Source organism: Hippocampus bargibanti, linkage group LG08 (genome assembly GCF_051943395.1).
Source record: "Hippocampus bargibanti isolate YZ-2025 linkage group LG08, ASM5194339v1, whole genome shotgun sequence".
Classification (NCBI taxonomy): Eukaryota; Metazoa; Chordata; class Actinopteri; order Syngnathiformes; family Syngnathidae; genus Hippocampus; species Hippocampus bargibanti.
In genome coordinates this window covers 9,314,108-9,331,454 of record NC_142741.1, presented here as the reverse complement: position 1 = coordinate 9,331,454, position 17,347 = coordinate 9,314,108, and the positions used below count along the sequence as shown (strand labels likewise).

Here is a 17,347-nt window from a genome sequence, read left to right as displayed (position 1 = left end):
CTGATCCATAGACCACTTGCGGTTGTCCAACTTCCATTTAGTCCATTGTTTCATCGTAATACAGTGATACCTATGTTTACGAACCCTTGGCCTACGCACATTTCGGTTTACGTACCATTTACATACAAACTATTTTTCGGGATACACACGGAGTCGTTCGAGAACCAGCCCTTTCTCCTAACAAGAAAATGGCAGCTGACTTGTTTTTGTCCCCTATTCCCCGCCCCCAGTGTTCGGTTAAAGCCACATGATTGGTCAAGAATGCAGCAGTGAGGTGGGGTTTACAGACAGAGAGAGAGTGAGACCGTTCTCCAAAAAAGAAAATGGCAGCCGACTTTTTTTTTTTTTGGCCTCCATTCCCAGCCCCCAGTCTTCAGTTAAAGCCGCGTGATTGGTCAAGAACGCTGCAGTGAAGGGGCCTGGGGGGGTTTACAGACAGAGAGAGAGTGAGGGCGTTCTCCAAAAAGGAAAATGGCAGCCAACTTTTTTTTTTGCACACTATTCTCCGCCCCTAGTCTTCGGTTAAAGCCATGTGATTGGTCAAGAACGCAGCAGTGAAGGGAGGTGGTTTAAACATTAAAGAGACAGGCAGACGACACTGAGAGTTTCAACTTTGATAGTTCAAAGGCAGTGTAGCCTGCAAGGTTAAAATATCCTATCAATCAGACTCGCGAACCCAAACTCGCACAAGCCATCTGTAGACTTGATGCAAAAAGCTATCAACGCAGCTCAACAGTATACAATTGATCAGGAACTAGGTAAAATTATCGCAGAGAAAGCACCTACAAGGGATCATTCCTCAAGATGGTGAAAGAAGACTACGCCCCTCATCAAGTGTTTAATGCTGATGAAACCGGCCACTCCATTCCATCAAGCCATCAACGACCATCACAAAGGTAAATCAGAATGAGAAAACCTTTATTCATCCCACAATGGGGAAATTTGCAGTCCACAGCAGCAATTTGAAAGGGGATTTGGTGTGGGGTGAAAGGATAGAAAACAAGAAATCTTAAGCAGAGTAAAATAAAAATGTCAACTGTATACTGTAAATATGCAAAACCGTTTCATAAAAAAACTGTACATAGTGCAAGTATCAAGAAAGGCATGTTGATATATGTAGCTGTATTGCATCAACCCATATTTATAGTACAAGTGTCCAGGTTTTTTTCCCACATGTGATTATTGAGAATTGCAAAGCCTGCCAGCAGTCGGTAGGAACGAACGGCGGTACCTCTCCTTCTTGCAGCCTGGGTGTAACAGTCTCTGGCTGAAGGAGCTACCCAGTGCTGTCAGAACTGCCTGCTCGCTTGACAAGGCGCTCCAGTCTTCTCCTGTCCCGGGTGGTGATGCTGCCTGACCAGCTGACAATTCCATAGTGGATGGCTGAAGCCGCCACAGAGTCAATAGAAAGTTTTTAGGAGTGACAACTGAACCCAAAAAGACCTCACTTCCCTGAGTAGGAAGAGGCGACTCTGTCCCATTTTGATTAGGGCCGTGAGAGTAACACCCAGGTACTTGTCAGAGGTCACCCTCTCATTGTCCGAACCCTGGATGCTCAACGGCAGTTGTTGGTTGCGGGAAGCTGGTCGTGAGAGGGGGCAGGGAGGGGAGTCCACAGTGAGAGTTGGTGAAGGTGCAGCTACAGGTGGAGTTGACGGTGGGCGACAGGCATCTTGTCAAACCGATTGAAAAACCGGTTGAGTTCATCTGCCCAGTCTTTTTCTTTTTCGTTCAATGGCTTTTGTGGCCTGAGATGTTTTTCAGACCCTCCCTGTCACCAGTGACATTGCTGGCTTGCAGCTGCTCCTCCATTTTCATGCTGTAAGCCTTCTTCCCCTCTCTGATCATCCTCCTCAGTTGGATCTGCACGGCCTTCACGTTCCTCTCTGTTGCCCAACACAAAATCCCTTTTATTTTCTTTCAGGAGGGCTTTTATGTCGGGATTAATCCACATTTTGTATTTGGAAAAACAGCTCAGTCCTGGTGGGTACGGTGGTATGTTCACAAAAGTTTATGTAGTCTGTGATGGTGTCTGGGTAAAATTCATTTATCTTCGTCTGGTTCTGACTTCGTCGAGTTTCTTGATGAAATGCCAGTTGAGTCGATAGTTGGTACACAGCAAAAACTACTTTATTCAGTAACAATCGTGAGAAACATCTCTAGTTGGAGCTGGACAAAAGAAGAACCCCCGTCTGCCTCTTCAGGCTTAGTTTAAAGAATACCGCGACAGTCTGTTGACCAATCAGTTGCGGACAAGTCGATCTTCCGTCCAATCGGCTACGAACAACTCAGTGTTGGGAGGGCCTTAGACTGAATTTGCCTGTTGCAACAACTATTGAACTAATATGCTTGATAATGCTATGTAAACTAAATTAAACATGCAATAATCATAACATAGGGCGGCCCGGTAGTCGGGTGGTTAGCACACACACACAGTGCAGAGGTCGCCGGTTCGCATCCCGGTCCGGCCTCCCTGTGTGGAGTTTGCATGTTCTCCCCGGACCCGCGTGGGTTTTCTCCGGGTCCTCCGGTTTCCTCCCACACTCCAAAAACATGCATGGCAGGCAGATTGACCACTCCAAATTGTCCCTAGGTGTGAGTGTGAGAGTGACTGTTGTATGTCTTTCTGTGCCCTGCGATTGGCTGGCAACCAATTCAGGGTGTCCCCCGCCTCGTGCCCGAAGACAGCTGAGATAGGCTCCAGCAACCCCCGCGACCCTAATGAGGAATAAGCGGTACGGAAAATGAGATGAGATGAGATAATCATAACATGTACTAAGTTAAACATGAAATAACATAATATGTTTACTAATCTAAGCATGAAATAATGTAATATGTATACTAATGTGCATAAGCACTCTATTAGTGTCTGTCAGTCAATCAACGTCCTCCCCATGAATCTCAGTGAAGAGCTCCCACCTGTTTGAGTCAAAACAGTCCCGCAGAGCTTCTTCAGCTTCTGTGGACCATCTTCTGACCGTGCGGGTCAGAATTGGTTGCCTCTGGACAAGGGGTTTGTACACAGGCTGGAGATATACCAGCTCTTCCGCGAGGGGGGGGGGGGGGGGGGGGGGTTGTACGCGTCCTTGGCATTTGAGTTGAATAAGTCCAAGATGTTATTGTCTCTGGTGGCACAAGTTACATATTGTGTGAATGTTGGGAGGAAGGATTTCAGGGACACGTGATTGAAGTCCCCTGAGATGATGATGAACAGGCCGTTGGGGGACTGGGTTTGCAGCTTGTTTAAAACAGTCATGAGGGCATCGGAGGCAGTGCCACCATTTCCCGTAGGGGGAATGTACGCCGTCACGGCTATGACGTGTGAGAATTCCCGCGGCAGGTAATGCGGCCGGAGGCTAATGGCTAGCAGCACCATTTGTCATTCACAAACACAGCAATCCCCTCTCCTTTCTGCTTACTGCTGCCTGCATTACTGTGCGTTCGTACGAGTTGCAAGCCCTTCAACTCAGCGTGAGTGTCCGGAGTGATTGATAATAGCCACGTCTCCATGACAAGTAGCAAGCTGGCTTTCCGGTACTCCTTCTGGTGTTGCGTTAGCGCCGCCAGCTCCTCCATTTTATTCGGGAGCAATCTCACATTCCCTATAATGACGGACGGGAGAACATGTTGGTATTTTCTCTTTCTTTTGCGGCGATCTTTCCCGGTCCCACATCCCCGTTTTCTCCTCTTCAGCTCGACGGTAATGTCCGGTGCGGCGTCCGCTATTAGCTCGCCATACTAGTAGCTGGTCTCGACTATAAACAACGGGATTCCGAGTGCGAGTGTTTTCCCCGTTTACAGGAGTGGTGAAAAAATAAAAAATAACGGCAATGAGCAAAAGCGAACATGCCCATCTCCGTCCCGTAGGTTTCGGGAACGAAAGTAAACAAAACACGAATGGAAAAGTAAAGTAGAACAGAAAGGGACTGAAAAAGGGAATGAGCTGCTGCGGAGGCAGCCACAGAGTGGGGCGCCATCTTCGATGAATAACGACTTTATTATATAGTACAGTTTATTTCTTTAATTATAATGCCATACCACATTTATTATACATAAAATAAGGTATATTTTGTGTCGTTAAGGCTTAGAAAATTAGAAAAGAGAAAATTATGTTTTATGGGGACCTGGGAATGGATTCTTCTCATTTTAATGGTTTCCTATGGGAAATTCATTTTTGGGATACACACTTTTTGCCTTACACACTCTGTCTGGGAACCAATTAAGTTCGGAAGCCATGGTATCACTGTATTAACGCAAGGGGGCCAAATAATATTGCACGCCCCACTTTTCATTTTTTTTTTAAAGTTTAATTTATCCAATGATTTTTGTTCTACTTCACGATTGTGTCCCACTTGTTGATTCTTCACAGAAAAAATAAAATTTTACATCTTTATGTTTAATGCCTGAAATGTGGCGAAATGTTGTAAGGTTCGAGGGGCCGAATATGTTTTCAAGGCACTGTATACTTTTTCTTTGAGACAACCGATGTTTGTGGCATGAGGCCACACACATACCTTGTCTCAAAGCTTCAACCAATTAGCTTGCTGCTGCTCCCTACTTGTTTGGTAGAGTACTACACAAATACAATGTCAGGCGATAGACCGCACTGCCATTTACAATTGATCATTTCCCATCGCATATCTGACATGATCTTTGTGTGCCGTGGCACAGGGCGTGAAAAACACTGCTTTACATTATCCCTCGATTTGTTTGTGTGCCCTGCCATTGGCTCTCAACCAAGTGAGGGTATAAATTTCTGCAAATTTCCCCATTGTGGGACGAATAAAGGTATTCTGACTCTGATTCTGTACCATTCATAATGCCCAAGACAGTTGGGATAGACTATGTTCTGCCTGCGACCCACATGCAGAGAAGCTATTCGATAATAGATAGGTTATTAATTTATTTATAATATATTATAAATATAATAATAATATATTTATTTATATTTATTTATTAATATATATTTTTTTGTTTTAAAAACATACTGTGACTAGAAAGTGTCCTTGAGAGTTTTGAAAGGCGCTTTTAAATTAAATGTATTATTTTTATTATTATTATTTTTGTCTTGCAGAATGGTGATGACTCTTTACCTGCTCACAAGGCAGTCCTTCACTGAGAGACCTCTTCCTCTTTTGGTGACTTGGCAACACAGGCATGAGCTAATTTAGTCAAACAGCTGCAACAAACGAGACCTGTCGCGCTTGAGAGGCTGCCGCTACTGTCATTCCCTCCTCATTCCCTCCTGTCCTGCTGCTCAATAACCCTTCAGCAGCCCCCGACATGACCACGCCAGCACTTTTACCGTTCTCTGGGCGGCGTATACCCACGCTGTCGCCCGGCGCCTCCTCCTTTCCGCACCACCGCGCTACCTTGAGGCTCTCTGAGAAGTTCATCCTTCTACTCATCCTGAGTGCCTTCATCACCCTGTGCTTTGGTGCTTTTTTCTTCTTGCCTGACAACTCCAAGCACAAGCGCTTTGACCTGGGCTTGGAGGCTGTACTCATCCCACACATTGACTCACCCAAGGAGTGGAAACATGGACAGGCGATCATACATGGTCAGGGAGGAGTTGATGAGCACCGCCACAGGTAATTTTATTTTATTTTAAATCTTGTATTTTTGCTCTAATTCAGAGTTTTGTGAGTCGGTGGGGAGAATACTTTGCAGATGTTTTCATTAACACTCATACGCCTATGAGGAAGCCAAGTCCATAGGGACTCTCCTCTTACTAAGTTAATCAAGTTGCTTAAAACAGCCTTGAGCAGGGCCCGCAGTTTCTGAAGGCTCTGCATAATATGGGGTGCATTGAGGATACCATTCAAATGCTCACTGAAATAAGCATACAGCACCTGTCCTTTTCATGTATGTTATGGAAGCTATTGATTGATACTACACTAAATCGTTTGATGAACAACATTCCTAATGCTCATTTATTTTTGATTAGCGTTTGAATGTTCTTTTTAATCAACATTTTCTTCGCGAGTATACCTTATATCCGGTCAGGCCCAGAGATATACGTGAGCACACAAATTAGACTATAATAAATCAAAATGTATCATAACGGTTGAGATGAGATGACACAAAGTGTTCACTTGCCTAGAAACAATTTGGATTTTGCAAAACAGGAAGCTCTTCATATGACAGAAGCTGTCTAAAGACTATGTGCCCAGTGAAATATAATTTGTCAACACATCTAAACACTTGTTGTGCCAGTGTACCAGTGACGTGCGGTGAGGTTCATGGCTGGTGAGGCACTGACGTCATCATAGTCAGATTTACAAACATGAACTCTACAGAGTAGTTTATTCACCATTTGATTGGCAACAGTTAATGTATTTTGTTTAAAATTTCATGTCAGCATTTTTTATATATACAAACTGTAGCATAGAAAAAAATAATTAAAAAAAAAACTTATCTTTCTTCAGTTTTAAAAGTCTCTCTGTCTCAACGGAGATCACTGCCAGTGAAGAAAGTCGTCCTTGATCAGTCCTGTTCCGACTGTATGTTTTCAGTGCTGAGAATGACAATCTCGTCTACTTCTCCAGCAACAAATGGGGCTGCACCGATCTCCTTTTTAATGTCAATTCTAATGACATCACCAACTGCTTCAATTAAATCGTTCTGTATTCTGTTTCACAGTCTAGAAAATATAGTGGATGTCCCAAAATGACTCGCTCGCCTGTCATCTTTCTGAGCGAAAGCATGTAATAGTTCAACATAGTTGCCACGATGAGCAGAGCCCTTACTTTCATCATTTCCACGAAATGCCAGCTGTTGTTTGGTAAGGAAGCAGGTGGCATTGAGATCTTTTAAAATCTCCCGGTTCTCCTTTACCTTAGCATTGTGGATGCTGATGTTGAGTCTTCGCTCATTTTTGATGAGGCTCCGTTGTAAAATTTTCAGGTCACAATATCCCATTTGAGTCCAGACATTGTCACAAATTGAGAACAGAAGTCAGGAAAAGCAGAAAAAGGCGGTTTCTTGCTGGACATCCACACAGCCAGCCTTTTCGTGTGTACCAGTCCGCCTGAAAAGAGCGATTATTGTGTCCCGTTGTCTGAAGCAAACCTTTTAGCTCCGGTGTTGGTCTTCCTTTAATTATTACCTCCTGCTTCGATTGAAAGTCCAGTTTAGAAAATTCTTTCAATTTAGATATGTAATCCTCCATTCTGAAAGGGAGGCCAAGCAACACGAAAAAATGACTGCAGGGTTGCACTTTACTTGCTAACTGTTTACTGTAGCTTTCTGTCTCTAATTCTATTATTCTGCAGACGTGGAGTAAGAAGTATCTCTGGAATCACAAGCGCCCCCTGCCTGTCATGAGGCGGGAGAACTGTGTGCCTCACCTACGCACAGCGTTTTGATAAAAATAAAACAAAATAAACACTGGAGTACAGTGTTTATAATGTACAATGACTCTACATTATATACACCAGCTAAACTGTAGAAATTTAGTTCATATACTAAACGTGTTTGAACGCTTTAATGCAGAAGGACAGCAATGCGGTCTCACTGCAGAGCAAGCCAGCACAGTAAGCATAGTGATTGCGCAATCCATAGTGAGGATCAGCCGGCTGGTGCCTCACTGCTCGTCTCTGCTTAGTATTTGAACGGTAAATGTGAAAGTTCAGCGATTTAGAAAAAAATCCTAAAACGGTGAAGTTAAATGGACAAGAACTTTAAAGTACAAATCACTAAATACATATAACTGTTTAATTTATTTTTTCATTTGATATTTCCATGACAGCTTTCCATGATGACAGGTGAGGCACTGCCTCCCCTGCCTCCACTGACTGCACATCACTGCAGTGTACAAGTGCTTGTAAAAATTAGAATGTCATGTAAAACTTTCAGTAACCTTAATACTAAAGTGAAACTGTACATACTTTCATTCCTCAGTTTTCAATTGTTTATTTTTAATATCAAACATTGTATCTGAAAACTAATAAAAAAACTAATTTTAACTATCTCAGAAAATGTGAATATTGTGAAAAACGTATGCAAGTCATGGTTTTCACCTGTCACATTAACTCATTCACTGCCAGGCCATGTGCAAAAATGTGTCCACAATGCTTTTTTTATCATTTTCATTCAAATTGCAGGACCCACAGAATATTGATATTTAGGACTACATAAATATTCAATACAGCGTTGGAAACCTTAGACCAACCTTTACGACTCAAAGAGCCATTTGGACCCATTTCCCACAGAAAAGAAAACACTGGGAGCCACAAAATCCTTTTGACATTTAAAATGAAGACAACACTGCATCTTTTCATCATCGTTTTTTACCTTTATATATGCATAAACAAACTATAGTGTGTTGCATTTATGAATCAATGAACTGTTCCAGAGAAGCGGAATTACATTTCTGCACGCAACAAAAACATTTTAAACTCCGAAAAAAAGACGTTGGGTTGAAGATTACTGTCAAATATAATACTCAATGTCTATTTGAAAAAATAAAAATAAAACAATATTTACAAAATGGCAAATACAATATTTGTCACCTGGTTAATGTGATTTCTGCTCCTGCACCTCAGCGTAGAGCCTCTGCACATCAGGGCTGTATGATACCTTCATCTTCACACAGGACTGTAAGCTGTTGTCTGTCAGGCGTGAGCGATGTCTGTTTTTAATGAGAGGGCCAGAGACGGGCACATCCCTGATTTTTTGCACAATTTCATTCTTGTTTTTAAAGTCTGTAAATAGATGTTCTGATATCTTAATGAATGATTCTTTTATATATTCTCCGTCTGTGAACGGCTTCCCGTGCCTGACTATTTCCTGAGCGGCCAAAAACTACCATATGTAGCTGAATTTGTAGATTTCATCCACTTCATACAATGATTTTTGCTCTGATCAGCCTTCCGCATCAGTTCCAAAACGGCTCTTTTTCTCTCATCTCCATCCGGATATTTTTGAGCAAAAGCTGTGTGTTTGTTCTGGAAATGTCTTACGACATTTGACTTTTTGTTGTTTGCTAACTTCTCATTACATATTAAGCATACCGGTAAACCCGTCTGGTCAGCAGTGAAGGCGAACAAATCTGCCCACCTATCATTAAACGTTCTGTTTTCTTCAGACACTTTTCTTTTCTTAGATTTATCCATAGTTGGCCTACCTGGGGGTCGAAAAGTTCAAGAAATTGTGCGCAATTAGGCGGTTGTGACCGGATATACGTCCACTGTCGATGGTTGTGACGTATATTATGAGCGCGAAAAAAATTGAATACGTTTTATTTTATATTGTTTATAATCACCATAATTTTCAAATCTAGAATTACATTTTAAAAACGAACGGACTAAAATAATATACATTAAATTAAATACTAAATACTATTATTTATTTTCTAAAGCCGCAGGGAGCCGCAGCAGGGGGGTGAAAGAGCCACATGCGGCTCCGGAGCCGCGGGTTGCCGATGTCTGCCTTAGACTCTATTAGTCTGTGTAAGCTGTCAGTCGTACAGGAGTGGTCCATCAATGAAAAGGTTTCTTCAGCCGTCAGCTTTATTGTCAAATATGCCAATATGCATGACAGACAGCACAGATGAAATTCATGTCCTCTCGGACCCAGCGTGCAAGGCACTTATAATGTGGCTAAAAAGACAGACAATTGACAACAGACAATACATGTAATTTCTGAATGTAAAGTGAGGTAGTGTCGATGAAAAGGTTTCTTCAGCCGTCACCTGTACTTCTTTGAAGGTGTCGGACATTTCGCTTCTTATCCAACAAACTTCGTCAGCAAACTAAAGTCTTACTGGTAGTTTAGGCCCTATACAGTGAGACCTCAACTTACGAACGCCTTATAATACGAACTTTTCATCATACGAATGTCAAATTTATGTAAATTAAGCCTTATAATAAGCACTATTTTCATAATGCACACCCACCACAGCTGGTCCATCAAGCACACGACCTTCGGATCTGGCGGAGTGATCTTCGGCGGAAGCACACGACCGAACAGCGCTCCAGCCGGCGCTACTTTCCACACCCCCTCTCATTGAATGCACACGAACGATCGCCTACTTGGAGCTTTTTGCTGATAATTTTACTATTATGGGACCGGAAAATAAACACCACAGGCTTGTGTTCAGCCTCAGTTCAAATGTGGTGCGTTACTATGAATAAATTGAAGAAACTACCAGCCGTACACGTCTACTCTGCTCTGTTTATTTGTCACCCAAGACTTGGGGTGCGTTCAGGTTCGAGAATAGCGCACATCTTCTTATGACTCTAGGCTGTTTGGAAAGCATTGTCTATCTGAATGAGCAGGGACAAACACTTGCCAACGTTTCTGTGTTGCTACACTTGAACGCACCCCTCTGTCAAGTTGCGATAGAAGTGATTGTGATTGGCTAAGCGGTAGAGTCATGTTTCATGGTAAGCCAATCAGAGCTAGTGTTTTCACACACACCGGAACAGCGTGTCAATAGTCACGCTAAATTGTCACGTGCGAGTTGACAGTTGACAGCTCGGGCGTGGCCGCCGCTCGCGACACTTCAATTTCATTTCATTTCAACGAACCTCACCCCACCATATCGGTTTAAAGAAGGATTTAGCTGTTTTATGAGAATCGCTTCTTTTACTCCCTTAAGAACATTGAAAGGGTTGAAAGGGGAGTAAAAGAAGCGGATTTTCATAAAACAGCTAAATCCCTCTTTAATGAGGGGTGGGGTTCAATTTGGATCGTTCGTACAACAGCCTACTTAGGCAAAATAGAATTAGGAATACTGAAGAGGTGATACCGGTGGAAGTGGGGCAATCAGGCCAGTCGTTAGTCAGGACAATAGGAACAATCAGCGGAGCGGCAGGGAGTGGTCCTTTGCTCCCCCCAACCTGAGTGCAGGGACCTATCATAGCAGAGTCCGGCACCATCATGTCCTTAGACTCTATTCTTTAATACATCCATCCATCTTCTGCCGCTTATCCGGGGTCGGGTTGCGGGGGCAGCAGCTTCAGTACGGAAGGCCAGACTTCCCTCTCTCCAGCCACTTCTTCCAGCTCGTCCTGGCGGATCTCGAGGCGTTCCTAGGTCAGGTGGGTGACATAGTCTCTCCAGCATTTCCTGGGTCGACCCCGGAGTCTTCAGCCAGTGGGGCATGCTCGGAACACCTCATCTGACTCCTCTCTATGTGGAGGAGAAGCGGCTCGAGTCTGAAACCCTCCTGGATCACCAAGCTTCTCACCTTATCTCTAAGGGAGAGCCCGGACACCCTACGGAGAAAGCTCTTTTCGGCCGCCTGTATCCGGGATCTCGTTCTTTCGGTCACAACCCATAGGTCGTAGTAATAATAATAATAATAATAATAATAATAATAATAATAATTGACAGAGAGCCCGGTAATTTTTTAAAATAAAACATATGTCAAATGCCAAAATACATAAAACGGGAGTAATCTAGGCTCTTTATTCTTTAATAATAATAATAATAATAATAATAATAATACATTACATTTTAAGCACATTTCAAAGCTCTCAAGGACACTTTATAGTCACAGACACGTATAGGTACTATAATAAATAAAATACAATCACTAATTGAATACAATAAATAAAATACAATTATAAATAGAAACAAGAGAGCGCTACACAGGATATGCAATTTTAAATAGTTGGGTTTTGAGATGGGATTTGAAGGTGGGAAGAGAATCGATGTTACGAATGTTGGGAGGAAGTGAGTTCCAGAGTTTGGGGGCAGAGCAGCTGAAAGCTTGTCACCCATCGTGCTGAAACGGGCGGGGGGGGGGGGGCACAGAGGTGGAGGGAGGAAGAGGATTTGAGGGAATGAGAGGGAATAGAAATTTCAAGGTCAGATAGGTATGGGGGGGTCAAGGTTACTTCCACATAAATATATGGGAGTGGAAAGATAGTGTGCTGTCACGGATGACACCTGGGCTTTTGACCTGATAGGAGGGAAAAACAGTCGAATTGTCAATAGTTAAGGAGGAGTTAATTTGGATGAACTGACAGCGGCCGGAGAGATAAGATTGGAACCAGCGTCGGGGCGTGTCGGTGATCCCTATGGAGGAAAGTCTGTCAAGGAGGATGGGATGAGAAATGGTGTAAAAAGCTGCAGTGAGGTCAAGAAGGATAAGGATGGAGAGTGAAAGGATAAGGATGGAGAGTGAACCGGCGTCAGCTGCCAAAAGAAGATCATTCGTGACTTTTAAGATGATTCTTCACTGCGGTGGCGACTGAAACCAGATTGGAATGATTCGTAGAGATCATTTTGGGAGAGGTGAGAGTGTAGCTGGGAGTACACAACTTTTTTAGGATTTTGGAGATAAAAGGTAGGTGAGAAATGGGGCAAAGGTTCTTGAAGTCATTGATATCAGATCCGGGCTTTTTTAAGAATTGGTGTGATTGCCGCCGTTTTGAGGGGGACAGGGACGATTCCTGAGGATAGCGAGGAGTGAGTATTTCCAGTATTTGAGTCAATGAGTCTGTCAGATTAGTATTGCGATTTAGCTTGAGAGATACTGTTATTGCAGCGAGAAAGTTGAGCAGTGTACAAATCTTTGTGAACAGTGAGTCTGGTTCTCCGATAAAGTCTTTCAAGCTGGCGTGTTTTTCGATTTCATGGAGCGGAGATGAGCGTTGAACCAGGGTGCAGAACGAGTAAATAAAACAGAGCGGGATTTGACAGGAGCGAGCGTGTTGAGAATGTCATTGAGGTCCGAGTTGTAGCGTGAAACCAGGAGAGGAGCTTGGGTCAAGAGAGGCGAACATTCAAGCAAGGGGGACTCCCTTGATGCCTTTGATGTTACGAAAGTTGATAGGTGGGGTTTGGTGGTGGAGCTGTGATGGAAAGGTAATGGTCTGTTATTGGGAGTTCAACAGCTCTGCAGTGAAGGGAGTCAATCCAGAGTAACATATCAGGTCAAGTGTGTGACCATAGATGAGGGTTGGGACGTAGATCGACCGGTAAATTGAGGCCACGGGACCACGACTGATCGGTACAAAGTTTGCATCACAGCAGACAGCGCACTGATCCGCCTTTCGATCTCTTACTCCCCTGTACCCTCATTTGTGAAGACTCCCAGATGCTTAAACTCCTCCACCAGAGGAAAGGGCTCCTCCCCACCCTTTTCCGACTGAGAACCATTTTCTCAGATTTGTAGGTGCTGATTCTCATCCCAACCGCTTCACATTCTGCTGCAAAACGCTCCAGAGAAAGTTGGAGAGCTCCGCTTCAAGGCCCCAACACTACCACACCATCTACAAAAAGCAGAGATGCTATACTGAGGCCATCAAAACAGAATCCTTCAACGCTTTGGTTGCGCCTAGAAATTCTGTCCATAAAGGTTATGAACAGAATCGGTGACAAAGGGCAGCCTTGGCGGAGCCCAGCCCGCACTGGAAACTATTCCGACTTACTGCCGGGAATGCGAATCAGACTCTGACATCGGTCGTGTAGGGACCGAGCGCCCTATATCACACGCTCCTGTACCCCATACTCCCAAAGCACCTTCCACAGAACTGCCCGAGGGACACGGTCAAACGTCTTCTCCAAGTCCAAAAAGCACAGGTAGACTGGTTGGGCGAATTCCCATGAACCCTCGATTACCCTGATCAGGGTATAGAGCTGGACGAAAACCACACTGCTCCTCCTCAATCTGAGGCTCGACTTCCTGACGAACCCTCCCCTCTAGAACCCCTGAATAGACCTTACCAGGGAGGCTGAGGAGTGTGATCCCTCTGTAGTTGGAACACACCCTCTTGTCAGCCTTTTTAAAAAGGGGGAACACCACCCCGGTCTGCCAATCGAGGGGGGGTGGGTTTACTCCACTAGGACCAGGCTCTGTCGAAATATTTACGAACATCATCATACTGTACCACATTCTTTTCACAGCATCAAAGAGGCATCAACATTGTGCTTGAGACATAACAGTAGCATCACAGGTGATGGCAAACTCGACAAACTTCACTTTTAACTCTTTGAACAGTAGCCCAAATGGAACTGTATAGTGCCTCTTTGCAATTTTTTGATGATGATACTAATGCAGCGTGTTCAACCGGAAACAAATTCCTTGTGTGTTCTACATACTTGGCAATGAAGATGATTCTGATTCTGATTTTTGTACATATTGACTCTGAACTATAACATATTATTCCAGTAGGAATTCACCTATCAAATAAAATATAACTAACACACTAGGATGTGCACCTGGATTTCCGGGCGGGTAGTCTGGCCTGATTCAGCAGGATCGTCGCAGATCGGTTAAAGTATCCCGGCTGCTCATCGAGCCCGATGGCAGCCAATCATTTTTGAGGGATGCAGATCCAGTTCTGAGCCACCCGACAGATAACACTAAGTTAGTTTTGCCAGTTCAATACTGAGCTAGCATAGACTGCTTATACAGTGGGGCCTCGGTTTACGAACGCCTTGCCTTACGAACTTTTCGGTTTACGAACATTAAATTTATGAAAATTAAACCTTGGATTACGCACTACTTTTCGCGACACACACCCCCCACCACGGCTGGCGGAGTAATCTTTCGTAGATACCAAAGCACATGACTGACATGACGTCGATCCAGAGCAAGCGAGAGTGAGACAGAGAGAGAGAGAGAGAGAGAGAGTGGACACACACAGAGAGAGAGAGAGAGAGAGAGAGAGAGAGAGAGAGAGAGAGAGAGAGAGAGAGAGAGAGAGAGAGAGAGAGAGAGAGAGAGAGAGAGAGAGAGAGAGAGAGAGAGAGAGAGAGACTCCAAGGATACTTTTGCTTTTTTTGGGACCGAAAAAGACACCACAGGCTCGTGTTCAACCGAAGAAGACATAAAACAAAATTACAGTCGAGTAGAAGAAGTAGATCATTGAGAAACCTGATCGAGGTGTGCGTTTGTGTTCAGCTGATAGAAAAGGATTGGCATGATGTTACCCTTCGATCCTTCAAACCAGCATGGAAGAATTTGTGGCCCGCATGCATCCTTGAGAGGAACTTTGAAGGATTTGATTCTCATGACTCTGTTGTTTTGGACGACATTGTTTCCATTGGACAGAACATGGGACGCGAAGTGGATGCAGATTACATCGAGGAGCTTGTTGCTGACCATAATGAGGTCCTCAACACACAGGATTTGATTTGCTAAGTGGAATGATGTGCAGGCTTTTATTGAACAGTTCCATCCATAAAAGACTGGCTATGAGAATCATCAACATGATGAATGATAATGTGATGCCTCAGTTTCGTAAGACCTTACAAGTCAGAAAGCAACAGGTGTCAATTAAGAGCCATCGACCATCACAAATGTAAATAAAGTGACTTTATTATACTGTGCAGTGTCTTTCTTTCATTACAATAGCACATTTACATCTGTGTAAGCTCTCAGTCGTACAGGAGTGGTCCATCGATGAGAAGGTTTCTTCAGCCGTCATCTGTACAAATGTGAAGGTTTCGGAATGTTTCCCCTCCTGTCCAAGAGGCTTTGTCAGCGAACTAAAGTCTGACTGGTCGTATCGGCCCTATTTATATATCCCTACTGTCCAGACATGGCGGCGCCGGACACAGCTATGATAGGTCCCTACTCTCAGGTTGGGGGGAGCAGAGGACCACTCCCTGTGGCCCCACTGATTGTTCCTACATTCCTGACTAACGACTGGCCTATTTGCCCCACTCCCACCGGTATCACCTCATCAGCATTACGAATGTTGCTTAACCTGTTTTTCCTAAGCAGGCTATTGTATGAACGATCCAAATTGAACCTCACCCCACCAGACCGGTTTAATGAAGGATTTTGTTGTTTTATAAGAATCACTTCTTTTATCCCCCTTTCAAACCATCTATGTTCTTTCGCTAAGATTTTAACCTCATTGTCATCAAATGAGTGGTTGCTAGCTTTTAGGTGCAAATGTACTGCCGATTGAGGCCCACTTGTATTATCCCTGCGATGTTGATAAAGTCTTTTTTTGAGTCTCCCCAATGTACTGCTCTTTACAATTTTCATTCTTAGTAAAGAGCAGGTGCAAATGTACTGCCGATTGAGGCCCACATGTATTATCCCTGCGATGTTGATAAAGTCTTTTTTTGAGAATTTGTTGAGTCTCCCCAATGTACTGCTCTTTAAAATAAAGAGCAGTACATTGGGGAGACTCAACAACATCCATTACATTTGCACCTAACTGAATAACTGATTAACCTATTTATTTTTTCATCATTGATTCTAACACTTATAAGCAACTAAAAAGGGACCCTTCCAATTGATACAACAAAGTAATGATAAGAATGTCTCCAAAAGTTAAAGGAAAATTTATAGACAGATGTATTTTAGATTATAACCGGGAGAGGCCACGCCATGTATCTATGGCCTGCCAAAAATACATAAAGAAGGGTTCCCCCTCAGACACATTGTTTGTAGCATTGACAGCGTTGAGGACGAGACTGCTGGCGGACTCTTCTCTGCATCAAAGAACCAAACTTAATACTACGTATTTTCAATTTAGGGAAGGATTTTACAAATTCATGGTAAACCAGTTTCACCCATAGTGGCTAATCGACATGGAAGATATTGAGAAACAGACCCTCACATCCTTCCCGGCGACACAACCTAGGCACTGGTTTAGAGATGTGGATGACACTTTCGTCATAATTAAAAAACAAGAAATTCAATCCTTCACAGATCACCTCAACTCGGTAGACATCAACATTAAATTTACTCGCGAGGACCTGAAAGAGAACCAACTCGCCTTTTTGGATTGTAAAGTATTTATAAAAGAGGACAGAGCGCTAAAAACAGAAGTCTTTAGGAAGGCCACGCACACTAACCAATACTTACTTTTCGAATCTAACCACCCTCTACAACACAAACTAGGAGTTATCAGAACCCTCCAGCACAGGGCTAAACTAATACCAACAATTGTCGAAGGTAGAGAAAAGGAGTGAAAACATATCAGGAGAGCACTCACAAACTGTGGTTACCCTCAGTGGTATTTTGGCAAACGTCAAAAGGAAAGAATAGGGAATTAAGCCAAAAATTCTGAAGATACTAAAAGGAGAGGAGTAGCAATACCTTACATTGCAGGAGTTTCTGAAAAACTACAGAGTCCTTTGGCAACACAAAATTCCAACTTATTTCAAACCAATAAACACTTTAAGGCAAAAATTAGTGCATCCAAAAGATAGGCTGCCAAATGAAAAACAAAGTAATGTAGTTTATTCAATACATTTTAAGAATGAAAATTGCAAAGAGCAATACATTGGGAAGACTAAACAAGACTTTTTCAACATCGCAGGGATAATACTAGTGGGCCTAAATCGGCAATACATATGCACCTAAAAGCTAGCAACCACTCATTTGACGACAATGAGGTTAAAATCTTAGCGAAAGGAAATAGATGGT

At 43.3% G+C, this 17,347-nt stretch overlaps 1 protein-coding gene across 4 annotated transcripts in view; it reads left to right on the top strand.

Moving 5' to 3' along the window:
* The window catches only part of man1a2 (mannosidase, alpha, class 1A, member 2), a 194,527-nt gene that overhangs the window by 10,890 nt on the left and 166,290 nt on the right, over positions 1–17,347 (top strand). For 3 of the 4 annotated variants that reach the window (XM_089003221.1, XM_089003219.1, XM_089003222.1), the window contains exon 2: positions 5,075–5,591. In XM_089003221.1, the coding sequence (XP_088859347.1) occupies positions 5,284–5,591 (308 nt within the window). In that variant the 5' untranslated portion in view covers positions 5,075–5,283. Of the gene's footprint in view, positions 1–751; positions 897–5,074; positions 5,592–17,347 lie in introns of all 4 variants that reach the window. The other variant, XM_089003220.1, reaches the window with a different exon arrangement.